Source organism: Bufo gargarizans, chromosome 8 (assembly GCF_014858855.1).
Source record: "Bufo gargarizans isolate SCDJY-AF-19 chromosome 8, ASM1485885v1, whole genome shotgun sequence".
NCBI lineage: Eukaryota > Metazoa > Chordata > Amphibia > Anura > Bufonidae > Bufo > Bufo gargarizans.
The window spans coordinates 182,533,783-182,550,680 of NC_058087.1; the positions used below are offsets into that span (position 1 = coordinate 182,533,783).

The 16,898-nt window shown below is 45.7% G+C and overlaps 1 protein-coding gene across 1 annotated transcript; it reads left to right on the forward strand.

Annotated features, from left to right (window-relative positions):
* Positions 1 to 1,890: 1,890 nt before the first annotated feature.
* Positions 1,891 to 15,012, forward strand: SSTR5 (somatostatin receptor 5). The gene is made up of 2 exons (XM_044303965.1): positions 1,891 to 2,381; positions 13,464 to 15,012. Exon 2 carries the CDS (start codon positions 13,512 to 13,514, stop codon positions 14,619 to 14,621), a length of 1,110 nt encoding a protein of 369 aa, XP_044159900.1. The 5' UTR covers positions 1,891 to 2,381; positions 13,464 to 13,511; the 3' UTR covers positions 14,622 to 15,012.
* Positions 15,013 to 16,898: the final 1,886 nt, after the last annotated feature.

Consider the following 16,898-nt stretch of genomic DNA (forward strand, 5'->3'; position numbering starts at 1 on the left):
TGTGTGTGTACCTGTCAGGGCTGTGCAGAGCTGAGTGTGTACCTGTCAGGACTGTGCAGAGCTGAGTGTGTACCTGTCAGGGTTGTGCAGAGCTGTGTGTGTACCTGTCAGGGCTGTGCAGAGCTGAGTGTGTACCTGTCAGGGCTGTGCAGAGCTGTGTGTGTACCTGTCAGGACTGTGCAGTGCTGTGTGTGTACCTGTCAGGGCTGTGCAGAGCTGAGTGTGTACCTGTCAGGACTGTGCAGAGCTGAGTGTGTACCTGTCAGGGTTGTGCAGAGCTGTGTGTGTACCTGTCAGGGCTGTGCAGAGCTGAGTGTGTACCTGTCAGGGCTGTGCAGAGCTGAGTGTGTACCTGTCAGGACTGTGCAGAGCTGAGTGTGTACCTGTCAGGGTTGTGCAGAGCTGTGTGTGTACCTGTCAGGGCTGTGCAGAGCTGAGTGTGTACCTGTCAGGACTGTGCAGAGCTGAGTGTGTACCTGTCAGGACTGTGCAGAGCTGAGTGTGTACCTGTCAGGACTGTGCAGAGCTGAGTGTGTACCTGTCAGGGCTGTGCAGAGCTGAGTGTGTACCTGTCAGGGCTGTGCAGAGCTGTGTGTGTACCTGTCAGGGCTGTGCAGAGCTGAGTGTGTACCTGTCAGGACTGTGCAGAGCTGAGTGTGTACCTGTCAGGGCTGTGCAAAGCTGAGTGTGTACCTGTCAGGGCTGTGCAGAGCTGAGTGTGTACCTGTCAGGACTGTGCAGAGCTGAGTGTGTACCTGTCAGGGTTGTACAGAGCTGTGTGTATACCTGTCAGGGCTGTGCAGAGCTGAGTGTGTACCTGTCAGGGCTGTGCAGAGCTTAGTGTGTACCTGTCAGGGCTGTGCAGAGCTGTGTGTGCTGTGTGGTCCTCCAGATCGCAGTAAGAGGCTGGTCCATCCATGAGCTGCTCGGCTCCTCACTCACAGTCTGTGGCCCCCGCAGCCTCAGTCTGGAGCTCAGTGCGCACTGCGTGGTCACAGACAATGCGAGGGCTGGCTGCTCGCCTGTGAATGGATCTGCGGCCGGTGAGGAGGAGACACCGATACAAGGACTGAGGGATCCTCCACAGCAGCATAAAAGCAGCCAGACTGCTGGAGGCAGGTGCACAGGACCTGGCTGCACTACTGAGAACAGGTAAACACTGCCCACCTGCACTACTGAGGATTCTTCAATAGAAGCAACCTAACCCACTAAGGATTGTTCAATAGAAGCAGCCTGCACTACTGAGGAGTGTCTAATAGAAAGAGCCTGCACTACTGAGGATAGGTGAAGATTTGCAACTAAGAACTGTGCAACATAAGCAGCCTGCACTACTGAGGACTGTTCAGTATAAGCAGTCTGCACTACTGATGATTGTTCAATAGAAGCAGCCTGCACTACTGAGGTTAGGTGATTTGAAACTTGCACTATTAACAACTGTGGAATTGAAGCAGTCTGCACTACTGAGGACTGTTCAACATAAGTAGCCTGCACTACTGAGGACTGTTCAATAGAAGAAGCCTGCACTACTGAGGATTGTTCAATAGAAGCAGCCTGCACTACTGAGGACTGTTCAATAGAAGCAGCCTGCACTACTGAGGACTGTTCAATAGAAGCAGCCTGCACTACTGAGGACTGTTCAATAGAAGCAGCCTGCACTACTGAGGATTGTTCAATAGAAGCAGCCTGCACTACTGAGGACTGTTCAATAGAAGCAGTCTGCACTACTGAGGACTGTTCAATAGAAGCGGCCTGCACTACTGAGGACTGTTCAATAGAAGCAGTCTGCACTACTGAGGACTGTTCAATAGAAGCAGCCTGCACTACTGAGGACTGTTCAATAGAAGCAGTCTGCACTACTGAGGACTGTTCAATAGAAGCAGCCTGCACAGGACTGTTCAATAAAAGCAGCCTGCACTACTGAGGATTGTTCAATAGAAGCAGCCTGCACTACTGAGGACTGTTCAATAGAAGCAGCCTGCAGTACTGAGGACTGTTGAATAGAAGCAGTCTGCACTACTGAGGACTGTTCAATAGAAGCAGTCTGCACTACTGAGGACTGTTCAATAGAAGCAGTCTGCACTACTGAGGACTGTTCAATAGAAGCAGTCTGCACTACTGAGGACTGTTCAATAGAAGCAGTCTGCACTACTGAGGACTGTTCAATAGAAGCAGCCTGCACTACTGAGGACTGTTCAATAGAAGCAGCCTGCACTACTGAGGACTGTTCAATAGAAGCAGCCTGCACTACTGAGGACTGTTCAAGAGAGGACAGATGGGGGAGGCTGCAGAGGTCTCTGTGAGTCTGGGATGAGATAGACGTTATACTATTTGGAGGAATGGAATCTTTACAAGAGCAACAGAGAAGAAGAGAAAGTGCTCAGGTAAGTCTGCTTATCCTCGCCAGAATATGTAGCAGAGATGAGGTTGTCATTCGGCATAATGCTTCTACTTAGCTTTTGTTACCACTGCGCTTAAACAGAGCAACCCTAATGGAATTAGATGACAAATTCAGCTCTGCTACCTCTGGTGGTTATTACTTTATGTGACATTACCCCTGTTAGCCTAGGATCCTGCTTAGTGACGGACTCCAGTCTTCAGGAAACGATCCCTATACATGAGACAATTACAGTAAGGATGGAACAGAAGATTTTAGTTGCAGACAAATAGTTTGGAAGAGAACTCCGGTCTGTAAGTGGCAGCATGCACCGATGTAGCAGAGCTGAGTTTAATTCTCCTCACTGGGGTTGCAAGGTTTGCACATGCTGATTGATCTTCCAGGTTTGCTATAGACTCACCTGCAGCCCCATGTAAAATCACTATGTGCTGCTTCTTATGACACACAGCTCTGCTACATCTGTATTACTGATGGCAAGTGGTGAGGTGATACCCCTTTAATTGTAATCTATGTGATTTGCAGTTATATACATGTGGATGGTACACAAAATCTGTCTGTGCCTGTACCCCAGATCCTGACTCTGTTTGTACCCCAAATCCTGGCTCTACTTGTACCCTAGATCCTGGCTGTGCCTGTACCCCAAATCTTGTCTGTCTTTACCCCAAATCCTGACTGTGTTTGTATCCAAAACCCTGGCTGTGTCTGTACCCCATATCCTGTCTGTTTCTGTACCTCAAATGCTGGCTGTGGCTGTGCCCAAAGTCTTAGCTGTGTCTGTACCCCAAATCCTGACTCTGTACCTTAAATCCTGACTGTGCCTGTACCCCAGATCCTGGCTGTGTCTGTACCCAAAGTCCTAGATGTGTCTTTACCCCAAATCCTGACTGTGCCTGTACCCCAGATCCTGACTGTGCCTGTACCCCAGATCCTGACTGTGCCTGTACCTCAGATCCTGACTGTGCCTGTACCCCAGATCCTGACTGTGCCTGTACCCCAGATCCTGACTGTGCCTGTACCCCAGATCCTGACTGTGCCTGTACCCCAGATCCTGACTGTGCCTGTACCCCAGATCCTGACTGTGCCTGTACCCAAAATCCGGATTCTATCGGTACCCAAAATCCTGGCTGTGTCTATATCCTAAATGCAGTTAGCCTGTGCGCTCCAAACTAAGTTGGGTCTCTACCTTAAACCTTGGCGGTGTCCATAACCCAAATCCTGGCTGTGCCTTTACCCTGAATCCAAACTGTCTGTACCCCAAACCCTGGCTGTATCTGTCCCTCAAATATTGTCTGTGTCTGTACCCTGAATCCTTGCTGTGTCTGTATCCTAAATGGGGTTAGTCTCTGCACCCCAAGTTAATTGTATCTATACTCAAGCTCTGCCCTACATCCTGGAAGTGCCCAAGCTCTGACTGTGCCTTTACCCAAAATCCAGGCTGTGCCCACATCTTGAATCCTGGCAGTGTGAACGCTTCAAACCGGCTATATGTACCCCAAATTCATGCTGTACCCTAAATCCTGGCTATATTCTGTGTGTATGTACCCCGTCTGTAATGTGCCCGAACTCCTGACTGTGCCTGAACCCCAGTTTCTTTCTGAACCTGAATCTAGTCTATAGTGGGTCGGCTTCTAATTGTCATTCATAATGCCCGTCTGTGTTATCCCAGGCATTCTATGGCAGCGACCTGAGTGCCCGTCTGTGTTATCCCAGGCATTCTATGGCAGCGACCTGAGTGCCCGTCTGTGTTATCCCAGGCATTCTATGGCAGCGACCTGAGTGCCCGTCTGTGTTATCCCAGGCATTCTATGGCAGCGACCTGAGTGCCCGTCTGTGTTATCCCAGGCATTCTATGGCAGCGACCTGAGTGCCCGTCTGTGTTATCCCAGGCATTCTATGGCAGCGACCTGAGTGCCTGTCTGTGTTATCCCAGGCATTCTATGGCAGCGACCTGAGTGCCCGTCTGTGTTATCCCAGGCATTCTATGGCAGCGACCTGAGTGCCCGTCTGTGTTATCCCAGGCATTCTATGGCAGCGACCTGAGTGCCCGTCTGTGTTATCCCAGGCATTCTATGGCAGCGACCTGAGTGCCCGTCTGTGTTATCCCAGGCATTCTATGGCAGCGACCTGAGTGCCCGTCTGTGTTATCCCAGGCATTCTATGGCAGCGACCTGAGTGCCCGTCTGTGTTATCCCAGGCGTTCTATGGCAGCGACCTGAGTGCCCGTCTGTGGACCCCTGGGCGATTAGTGAAGACTGCACCCCAACTTTAAGGCTGCGACTTCTCCAGTTATGGCATAAGTTCCTAAATCAACATAAAGCAGGCAGAGATTCCACTTCTTCTCTGTGACTGCCAGAACATGCTGGGAGTTGTAGTTTCACAAGACTGCAGACCCCTAATCCTCTCTGTCTGAGATCCCAGGATCATGGATCCTTGAGTCGCCCCCTGCTGTCAGGATATTAAAATCCTATTCAGTTGCTTAAAATTTTCTCTGTTTCTGGGAAAGCTGGGTGACCCATAACGCGGTGGCCGCTCCTGCTCCCTTAGGGGATGTCACCCAGCTTTCCCAGAGTCTGGATAGAACGCAGCGATATTTCCTCTATGGGTTATATCATGGCCTTGTGGGACATTATTTCCTTTCCAAATTCTAGAAAAGCTGGATGACAACCCTAGCAACGCCACTGCTGGGATTTGTAGTACCACCTGATCTGGGAGGCTCCAGCAAATGGGCAGTAAAGGGTTAGCCTGGAGCCAATGTGCCCATGTCTGATGTGGGTTAATCATTGACGGCCCCTTGGGGAGAGGGCAGAGGCTGCGAGCAAAATAAATATTGGGGAATCAGTGATGCCGGGTCATGCCAGAGACCAGGGGCTGCCACATGAGACGCCGCTTCTCTTCTCGAAATTCAGCATTTCAGACAGTAGCTTAGTAACACGGAATGTCAGTCAATGGGAAGCTGAGGGCATTGAGTCAGTCTCTCCAGCAACCAGGCATCAACGACTACTCCACCTATTCACCGCCTGCGGAGGAGAGGGGGGGTAGTGTTATTACTCAGGACACAAAAGGGACAAGGAGGGTTCATTATCAGCCGAGACCAATGGAATCCAGTAATCTGATACATGACTAAGATAGAAAGATGGATAAATGGATAGATATTACAGTAGATAGATATGAGATAGATAGATAGACATTAGCTAGATATATATTAGATAGATAGATATTAAATAGATAGATATTAGATAGATATGAGATAGATATATATGAGATAGATAGATAGATATGAGATAGATAGATAGATAGATAGATATTAGATAGATAGATAGATATGAGATAGATAGATAGATAGATAGATAGATATGAGATAGATAGATAGATATGAGATAGATAGATAGATATTAGATAGATAGATAGATAGATATTAGATAGATAGATAGATATGAGATAGATAGATATGAGATAGATAGATATTAGCTAGATATATATTAGATAGATAGATATTAAATAGATAGATAGATAGATATGAGATACTCCAGGACACAAAAGGAATAAGGAGGGTTCATTATCAGCTGAGGCTGAGACCAATGGAATCCAGTAATCTGATACATGGCTAAGATAGAAAGATGGATAGATAGATATTAGATAGATAATTCAATGGAAAGTTCTGCCATGTATGATACAGTCTCATACAGCACTACATCCCCCATCCTGCAGCAGCAGACAGTCAAAAGGAAAAATGTTGGAAAAATTTGCACCCTCCCTCTGTGAGCAAAGCCTTCATTTCTTCAATATCGCCCTCGCGGCACATGCCAGCAATAACCACTAGAGGGCAGAGTGCTGCAAACCATGACATGACCTGGAATTCTGATGCTTATCGGAGACCCAGATCTGCAGTTCGATTTCTTGAAATGGTTCCATAAAGTAGAGGCAATATTTACTGTCCGTTTGTAGGAGAGAAACAAAGTCCAGGACGAGAGAGAAAGAAACGGCATTTAAAGGGGATGTCCATAAAATTAATGAAGGTGGTAAAATTATCATTTATGTCTCATATTTGTTAATAATTGATAGCAGGTTTTCCCCTCGAACCCTTTAGGCCTCATGCACACGACAGTATTTTTTGGCGGTCCGCAAAAAGGGGTTCCGTTGTTCCGTGATCCGTGTCCATTTTTGTTTCCGTGTGTCTTCCTTTTATTTTTGGAGAATAACCAGACATGAAGGAAAGTAAAAAAAAAATCTAAGTCAAGTTTGCCATGCAAATGATAGGAAAAAAAACGGACGCGGACGACAATCTTGTGTGCCTCCGTATTTTTTCATGGACCCATTGACTTGAATGGGTCCGTGAACCGTTGTCCGTGAAAAAAATAGGACAGGTCCTATTTTTTTTCATGGACTGGAAACACGGATCACGGACGCGGATGACAAACGGTGCATTAGCCGAGTTTTCCACGGACCCATTGAAAGTCAATGAGTCCGTAGAAAATCACGGAAAACGGAACAACGGACACGGGACACAACAACGGTCGTGTGCATGAGGCCTTACAGACATCTTACAACATGACGGAAAGGCCAGTTCTGGGCAGAACCACCTGTCTATGGCCAATCTTGGGCATTTGCCTTCCTGTACATCTCTTCAGCAGTAGCCTCTACTTGTCCCAGCGAGAATATTCCATAGGAGAGGTGTCCAGGGGTAAATTCACTATATAGACCCAAATACAGAATTCCCCCTAAAGAACTGAGGTGTGGGGTGAACACAAGGCAACCTGCTAGATTTTGGAGGACCTAGGCTTAGGAGGACAATGGTTATCGTGCTTTACGCTAGTCAAGCCAAGTTGAAGTAGACTTGGGGCTCCTTGTGACTCTTAACCAAGAACCTCAGAATTTTGACACATTTTTGTTATGTTTGTTTCAAGGAAAGTAAATTAAAAAAAGTTCTAAATAACTACAAAAAGTTGGACCTCTGCTGGTCTCCAGGGGTGTCCATCGTGGAGAAATGAACTACCTTTCACTTGTGAGGAAGAACGGAGCCATCGTTATGAGGCTGAAGACACAACACAACCTACGAGATGCTTCAGGGCGAGATTAGCGTAAAACCTCTAATCCTGAGCTCCAGAGACAATAGCAGCGCACGCTCGGGCCCCGGGATGGATCTGACGCTTTGTGTCCGTACTTGAATAACTCTACATGAAGTCTGTGATATTAACACTGTTCTCAGCTTCAGTAAAAGATGAAAAGGTTTATGGCGGATTTAGAGCTTTTAAGGAAGTATTGCTTTTTAAGGAGGATACTTAAAGGGATTGTCTGGTTTAAAATGACATAGTTCGGGTATCTTGAGTTAGTAGATGGAGCTCAGTATTCAGAACCTGCTGGCATTATTTTCTTTTTACATAGGATCCTGCATGATGTGAATAATCCATTGATTTCCATTGTGTAATACCTCATTTTCCCTGTGGGGGAGCTGTGGGCAAATTGAATACCTTGCAGAGTACAGTACATCCAATCACTGGTAGGCCCAGCCAAAGAACAGCCTGTGATCAGTAAGAGGGGTTGGCCCATCACACACAGTGGTGGCATATCGCTAGGAGTCACACCTCGAGGACCTGCACCAATCTCTAGAACAGGGCCCCCAAAGCGAAGGAGCGTGCACCATGCTCTCTGTTCACGTCTGTGGACGTGCCGATGGAGTGCGCTTGGCTATTTCCGGAACTCCTGTAGAGGTGAATGGCGAGCGCACTTCCATAGAAGTGAATGGAGAGGTGGTCGGAAGAGGCCCTTGGAAGGACATGGAGGCCGACCATTGGGTTCTTGTAGGGCTGGAGGAAGGCAATACTTGACTCATACTGGAAGCCTCAGTATTAGCAATCAAATGCTTAGGTATCCACATGCTACCAGCCCCCCCCCCCCCAGAGGTTGGTGGGGGGGGGTCTGTAACAACCACAAAGCAATCACAGTCAAAGGACAGGATCATAAGAATGATGAAATGGTTAAAGCAGCCTCGTATGGTCGTAAGCTTAAAGATATAGTGTTAGGGGATTTATGCCTTTTTGGTGGAGTTGCCTTTTAAGTCTCCATTATGGAGCAGCTCGGTAAAGTGGAGCAGTATGCGTACAAGAGCCTTATAATAAGTCCCCCGATCCCAGCTTTGTCCCCGGTGCTCAGCTGATTCTCGCTCTTTGAACTCTTGCTCGCGGAGTGCACTGAAGCATGCTTTTACATTAGAGAATATTACTACTTTGTAATTATTCAATTTGAAAGCTCTCCCCGGTAATATTTATAGGTTCTCTTGCATGTTATCATCACACTTCATGGGCAAATGGACAATTCCTTGAAAAATGTACTCGCTTCCCAGAATTACTTCTGAAAATCTAATGTTCTCCCTCTAGTTTTTTCTATCACCTTTAAAGGGCTTCTGTCACCCCACTAAAGTGATTTTTTTTTTTTGGGCTGGTGAAATTAGTTATATTGCGATATATCACAATATAATTCTGTCACTTACTTTGATCCAGCAGTTTCTTCCAAAAACTAAGTTTTATAATATGTAAATTCGGTCTCTAACAGCAAGTAGGGCGGCTACTTGCTGGTAGCTGCTGCAGAAATCCGCCCCCTCGTCGTGTTGATTGACAGGGCCAGCCGGGATCTCCTCCTCCGGCCAGCCCTGTCGGCATTTCAAAAATCGCGCGCCTCTGTGGGTTCGGCGCAGGCGCTCTGAGATGAGGAGGCTCGTCTCCTCAGCACTCCCTCAGTGCGCCTGCGCCGATGACATCACCGAAATAGCTGGATCAAAGTAAGTGACAGAATTATATTGTGATATATCGCAATATAACTAATTTCACCAGCCCAAAAAAAAAAAATCACTTTAGTGGGGTGACAGAAGCCCTTTAATATATCCCTTCTGAACAGTCACCTAAAATAGAAGATTGAGGCCGGGGCTGTCGGAAAGGGAATGTAAATGACAGGGAAAAGAGAGACTAAATTCTCAGGGCAGGTACCAAGGAAACAGAAGCAGATGTCAGGGCACGCCGGGCTCAGGAGGGCCCAAGGTGACCTGGGTAAATACGCTCAAAGATTGTCAAGCTGAGGTTAGTTGACCAGAAGACCATGTTGTTGGGCAGAAATAAGCTCAAGAGTCCACATAGATCTGCACTCAGCCCATAATACTGTCAGGGCAATGCAATATCTTTACCAGGGGTCTACCATCTATCATTGCTGTGACCACAGAAGAGAGAGGAGGCCCCATAGCAGAGAAAAATTGAGGTACTCGTCTGCCATGCAACCTGATCTCAAGACCATTGTAGGCTCTCGCCACCCTCAGGAAGTAGGATATTACTATACTGAGGTCTTCTACGCCTTGGACTGCTTCATGTGCTGCCACCATGAGATGTCCACCCTTGGATATCAGGTAGTTTCCCATAATCTCGATGTCTTTGCTCTCTCGTCTTCTTTTTGATTTGGAGCCTCTAGAAGTTACACAGTTTGCTGATGCAAGCTCAATGGAAAGTGACAAGCGACCATCGTTATGAGTGGAAAACACATCGCTGTCATCCAACCATGTGTAAAAGGTGCTCCAACATATGGGGAAAATTCACTGGATGAGAACATTAAAGAGCAGTTGAGGTTGTCTAGAAGGTGTAGGCTGAACATCCAGAAGGTTACGGACATTTAAGGGGTCCTTTGCTTTGGACAGTTCCCACTTGTTAGAAGGGTCTCTTGACAATAAGCTGAACACAAAGCATCCCAAAAAGGTTTTTATGAAGATAGGTCTACTAAACTAGACAACCCCTATAAAGAACTTCAGATCAGGTCAAGAGTAACAAATAAAAAACAATCCACACAAAAAATTTTTTAAATTGTGGCATCCGAGGAGTTTTCACATCTCTTACTCCGTACAACAAGTGAGGGAAACCAGATATCTTCCAGGCTACGTGGCTTGGGCATCTGACTCCAAAATGTGGTCAAAGATGTCCTGAAATGGTCAGTCTTTGGTGCCAGCTATGAGCTGAGTGTACCACAGTCACCGCAGAATACTCTACTGAAATTTCCACCGCTATTATAGTACAGCAGCATTTTTCTCATTGGGCCTCCTAAATCCTAAAAAAAAAAAAAATTACCCATGACACCCTCTACTCACTAACAGCGAGCTCTCCACCATGAAGTGCTCACAGCAAAGCGATTTGTTTAAAAAATAGGAAAGTGACTAATGATGAAACGCTCGTAACGAGTTGGCCAAGTACGCTGTAAGATGGGCATCAGGTGGGCGAGTGGAATAGTCCCACACATGCCATTATATACACTCACCTAAAGAATTATTAGGAACACCTGTTCTATTTCTCATTAATGCGATTATCTAGTCAACCAATCACATGGCAGTTGCTTCAATGCATGTAGGGTTGTGGTCCTGGTCAAGACAATCTCCTGAACTCCAAACTGAATGTCAGAATGGGAAAGAAAGGTGGGCTACAACAGCAGAAGACCCCACCGGGTACCACTCATCTCCACTACAAATAGGAAAAAGAGGCTACAATTTGCACAAGCTCCCCAAAATTGGACTGTTGAAGACTGGAAAAATGTTGCCTGGTCTGATGAGTCTTGATTTCTGTTGAGACATTCAAATGTCCAAAGTCCAAAGAGTCCAAATTTGGCGTAAACAGAATGAGAGCATGTATCCATCATGCCTTGTTACCACTGTGCAGGCTGGTGGTGGTGGTGTAATGGTGTGGGGGATGTTTTCTGGGCACAATTTAGGCCCCTTAGTGCCAATTGGCCATCGTTTAAATGCCACGGGCTACCTGAGCATTGTTTCTGACCATGTCCATCCCTTCATGACCACCATGTAGCCATCCTCTGATGGCTACTTCCAGCAGGATAATGCACCATGTCACAAAGCTCGAATCATTTCAAATTGGTTTCTTGAACATGACAATGAGTTCATTGTACTAAAATGGCCCCCACAGTCACCAGATCTCAACCCAATAGAGCATCTTTGGGATGTGGTGGAACGGGAGCTTCGTGCCCTGGATGTGCATCCCTCAAATCTCCATCAACTGCAAGATGCTATCCTATCAATATGGGCCAACATTTCTAAAGAATGCCATCAGCACCTTGTGGAATCAATGCCACGTAGAATTAAGGCAGTTCTGAAGGCAAAAGTGGGTCCAACACCGTATTAGTATGGTGTTCCTAATAATTCTTTAGGTGAGTGTATATACAAGACAGGGAGGAGGGGGAGGCAGAGTAGACAGCGGCCTAGGGCTTGGTGTGTGTGTGTGTGTGTGATAGGAAATGGCAATGACTGGAGAGTGTCAGTGTTGGATGGCGGTGTATACCAGATACCTGGTACCTCAGTGTAGCCTGCAGTTGCAAGTGTTGAAGAGTCATTTCCTGCACAGATCAGCCCAACAGCAGGTGTGTAACAAGTAACCATGGGGGCAGCAGGGGCAGCAGTAACTTCAGAATAAGCTTACATTAATTTTGGTAGTAATGCAAAGAGTAATATTGCAGTACAGGAAGGGTGCAAAGTAGTGGGATAATGCACACAGTGATGTCACAGTACAGGGATAATGTACACAGTGATGTCACAGTATAGGAATAATGTACACAGTGATGTCACAGTATAGGAATAATGTACACAGTGATGTCACAGTACAGAATCTATACACAGTGATGTCACAGTATAAATACAGTCTTCATTGTGGAGTAGCTCAGTAAAGTGGAGCAGTGTGTGTACAAGAGCCCTATAGAGCATAATATCTTTTAATAAGTCCCCCGATCCCAGCTTTGTCCCCGGTGCTCGGCTGATTCTCGCTCTTTGAACTCTTGCTCGCGGAGTGCACTGAAGCATGCGTTTACGTTAGAGAATATTACTACTTTGCAATTATTCCATTTGAAAGCTCTCCCCGGTAATATTTATAAGTTCTCTTACATGTTATCATCACACTTCATGGGCAAATGGACAATTCCTTGAAAAATGCTCTCGCTTCCCAGAATTACCTCTGCAAATCAATATTTTCTCCTGTTTTTCCCATTTACTTTAAAAGGGCATCTGTCAGCAGTTTTGTACCTATGACACTAGCTGACCTGTTACATGTGCGCATGGCAGCTGAGGGCATCTGTGTTGGTCCCATGTTCCTATGTGCCCGCATTGCTGAGAAAAATGATGTTCTAATATATGCAAATGAGCCTCTAGGAGCAACGGGGGCGTTGCCGTTACACCTAGAGGCTCTGCTATCTCTGCAACTGCCGTGGCATCCTCTGCACTTTGATTGCCAGGACCAGGCAATGTAAATGTCATTGCACCTGGACCTGCTAATCAAAGTGCAGAGGGCGCGGCAGCTGCAGAGAGAGCAGAGCCTCTAGGTGTAACAGTAACGACTCCGTTGCTCCTAGAGGCTCGTTTGCATATATAAAAATATCATTTTTCTCAGCAATGCAGGCACATAGGAACATGGGACCAACACAGATGTCTTCAGGTGCCAAGCGCACATGTAACAGGTCAGCCAGTGTCATAGGTACAAATCTGCTCACAGATTCCCTTTAATGTATGTATCTCTTCAGTATTATAGTAGTTATATTCCTGTACATAGGAGCAGTATTATAGTAGCAATATTCTTGTACATAGGAGGCAGTATTATAGTGGTTATATTCTTGTACATAGGAGGCAGTATTATAGTAGTTATATTCTTGTACATAGGAGCAGTATTATAGTAGTTATATTCTTGTACATAGGAGGCAGTATTATAGTAGTTATATTCTTGTACTAGGGAGCAGTGTTATAGTAGTTATATTCCTGTACATAGGAGCAGTATTATAGTAGTTATATGCTTGTACATAGGAGCAGTATTATAGTAGATATATTCTTGTACATAGGAGGCAGTATTATAGTAGTTATATTCTTGTACATAGAAGCAGTATAGTAGTAGTTATATTCTTCATGATGTGACATAAGTAAACTGATTCCATTTGTAGAGAAGCGATACATCAGTTTTCCTTTTTAATGGCAATATCCATTTTAGTCTTCCATTGTAAATACTGAATTTTGACATTCTCAGTCTCTCACATTTATCTCTGCTTTGTTTTTCAGTGATATCGTTGGTCTCGTTGTTTTGAAGAAGATTGTAATAACTTAGCCATGGAGCCCATATCTCTTCCAATGACTTCTCTCTTTGAGCCTGGGGTGAGGGACCCCAACCTAACAGTATTCAGGAATGTGACTTTTAACGAAACAGTGGTGGAGACCTCAATGTCTAGGATGAGCTCTGTCATCATCCCTTTTATTTATTTGCTGGTTTGTGCCATTGGACTCAGTGGAAATACTCTAGTCATCTATGTTGTCCTCCGTTATGCCAAGATGAAGACTGTTACTAATATCTACATTTTAAACCTAGCGGTAGCAGATGTTCTTTTTATGTTAGGACTGCCCTTCCTTGCTACCCAAAATGCCATCTCTTATTGGCCCTTTGGAACTTTTCTTTGCAGGCTGGTGTTGACAGTGGACGGTATAAACCAGTTCACCAGTATCTTCTGCCTTACAGTTATGAGCATTGACCGCTATTTGGCAGTGGTTCATCCAATCAAGTCAACAAAGTGGAGGAGACCCAGAGTGGCCAAGTTAATTAGTGCCACGGTTTGGACCATTTCTTTTCTGGTCGTCCTCCCAGTTGTCATCTTTTCAGATGTCCAACCAGACTTCCACACGTGCAACATTAACTGGCCCGAGCCAGTGAATATTTGGTCTACTGCATTCATTATCTACACCTCTGTGTTGGGCTTCTTTGGACCTCTATTGGTGATTTGCCTCTGCTACCTTTTAATTGTCATTAAGGTGAAGTCTTCTGGTCTTCGTGTAGGATCCACCAGGCGTAGAAGATCAGAACGTAAAGTCACAAGAATGGTGGTTATCATAGTGGCCGTCTTTGTGTTTTGTTGGCTTCCCTTCTACATATTGAACATTGTCAATTTAACATTCATTGTACCGGAGGAACCAGCCTACGTCGGTGTGTATTTCTTTGTGGTCATTCTATCTTATGCCAACAGTTGCGCCAACCCGATCCTCTACGGCTTCCTGTCAGACAATTTCAAGCAAAGTTTTCAGAAGGTTCTCTGCCTTCGCAAAAGCAATGGCATCAAGGATGCTGACCTGACTGAAAATAGGCAAGAAAAGAGCAGTCGAATCCAGGAGACCATGCTCACATCAAGGAACTCTGAATTTAACGGGCACATGCAAACAAGCAAAGTCTGAGACGCCAGATACTTCACAAGGAATGTAAATAGGCACAAAGCACTTGAGGCAAATATATCTATGGGTTTTCATGGATTAGAAATGAAAATCTTGACCCTGAGGGAATTCTTCTTGGTATCTGTTTGAACATGGTGTTTTCTAACCATAACTGGAGGAACATTCAGAGGAACATAGACTGCCGTTGTTATATAAATGTCATGCCTGGTTTCACCAGTCGATAATGATGTTTCTCTCTCTCGCATCCCATGCATTATTCTTCCCAGCCCTTCCCCCGCTTACACCCAAGAACAATTCATTGAAACCCACTTCACGTGAAGCTATATTGTTGGCAATTACAGCTGTGAAACAACATATCAGGTTCATATTCAGAATAAAATACCCATGAAATATGTGCGGCATTGTAATATAAACACACGTCACATTTCCATACTAATGTGTATTGTGTATGATTGGATCTTGCCGTAATCTCTATTCATGCCAGAAGGGAAAGTATTGTATAATGATGGATGTGATATGCAATATTGAAAGCTACCATTATGCTCATCCTCGGCCATCCACAATAACTTTTCTTGTCTCAGAACAATGGAGGTTGTTGGGATTTTTTATGCTATAATACGGTTAAAAAGTTAAAGTCTTACTGACATCTAATCATCCAACGTAGTCGATCTCCATGATAATCTGGAATATGAATAGGATAACAAGTGGCTGTATCCAATTACGTGACCACCTATGACTAAAAGGTTACATCTTCTACAGAATGGCCTTCCTTATAAGTAAAGGGGTTGTCCTCTGGGCTACATATATTGATAACCCTTCTTCAGGATGGGTCATCAGTACCAGAACAGTGAGGGTCTGACATCCGTCAACAGTGGGGTACATAGAGAAGTAAGGGCCCTATAGCAAAGATCAAACCAGGCCCCCCACACAGGACACAAGGGTTTCTGCCTAAACCCTTTCCAATGACCCTTGGGCCATTTCTCCACTGCATCATTTGCTAAAAGTAGAGTCCTGACCAAGTTGTCACCTTCAGTAGAAGAGGAGACGATCCCAACTAAGACTGGGCCCCCTCTTGCCTTGGGCCCAATAGCATGTTGCATGGTCTGCCTCTATGGTAGTTACGCCCCTGTCCGTCATCCCCCACCCCTTCACAATCAGCTGTTTTCGAGAAGCCACCGGTTCTGGAAACTATACATTGTACATACAGCTCCATACAATGTGTAGGACATTACATACCCAAGTGCATGGGAGCTGAGCGGTAGTATGTTGGCTCCAGAAACTACTCAGTGGATGGAGCCTTCTGCTTCCGTTCCATATACTGTATAGTTGCTGGGACCAATACAGCTGATCTAGGGGAGGTGGTGGTGATCGAGGTCCCAGGTGTCGTGGATATCCATTGACCTATCCTGACCTATCAGACATGCAAAACACGCGACCGGCCATGTACACTCTACATCGCTGTGCGGAACCATTCAACCGCGGGGCGAAGGCACAGACCTGGAGGCACCCTGAAGGGTTTCCGTGTGCTTCCGGGACTGTGCCTACCCACAAAATATAGGACATGTCCCATTGAAGTCAATGAGTCAGCACCGCGATGTGGAGTGCACACGGCCAGTCCCATGATTTGCAGGTCCGTGTTCAACACGGGCATGGCAGTCCCACAGTTGTGAATGGGGGCCACAGTCGATTTTCACAAGACAGATCGTTTCAGATAAAGACAGATAATTTCAATTAGCAGTATCAACCCTACCAGGCAGTATACATAGATTGATAGGGTTGATGTTGCTTTTAGATGCTATTTAACCAAAGTCTGGAAGACTGTGTTGTCATGATGAAGCATCTCCCACTACAAAGATGTATGAAGCCTCTGCCGTAACCTTTGGCCTGCTCCTCAGCTGGATACACCACCGAATTAAGACCGTGACAGCTCCTATAATGAATATATATTGAGTCCTAGCTGAAGTCTATAATACTCTGGAGTCCTGCCATGACCTCATCGAGAGGACACAAAGCAGAGAGGTCAAACCTCAAAGATGTACAGCAAATGGATGCTGACACCCACATTCTACTGTCCGTGGAGAATTAGGGATCACACTGAGCTTTAGTCAACGGAAAAAATATAAATTAGTGATAATTTTAAGTAAAAATGTTGGGAATTCATCTTGTACGGGCAGAGGTCTCATCTCGGGGACTAGTTTGGGAGGTCACTAGACTTACATTAATAATACGTAGATTACGTGTCTCAGTTCGGTGCCTAAGTTCTCATTTTGAGGACTATGG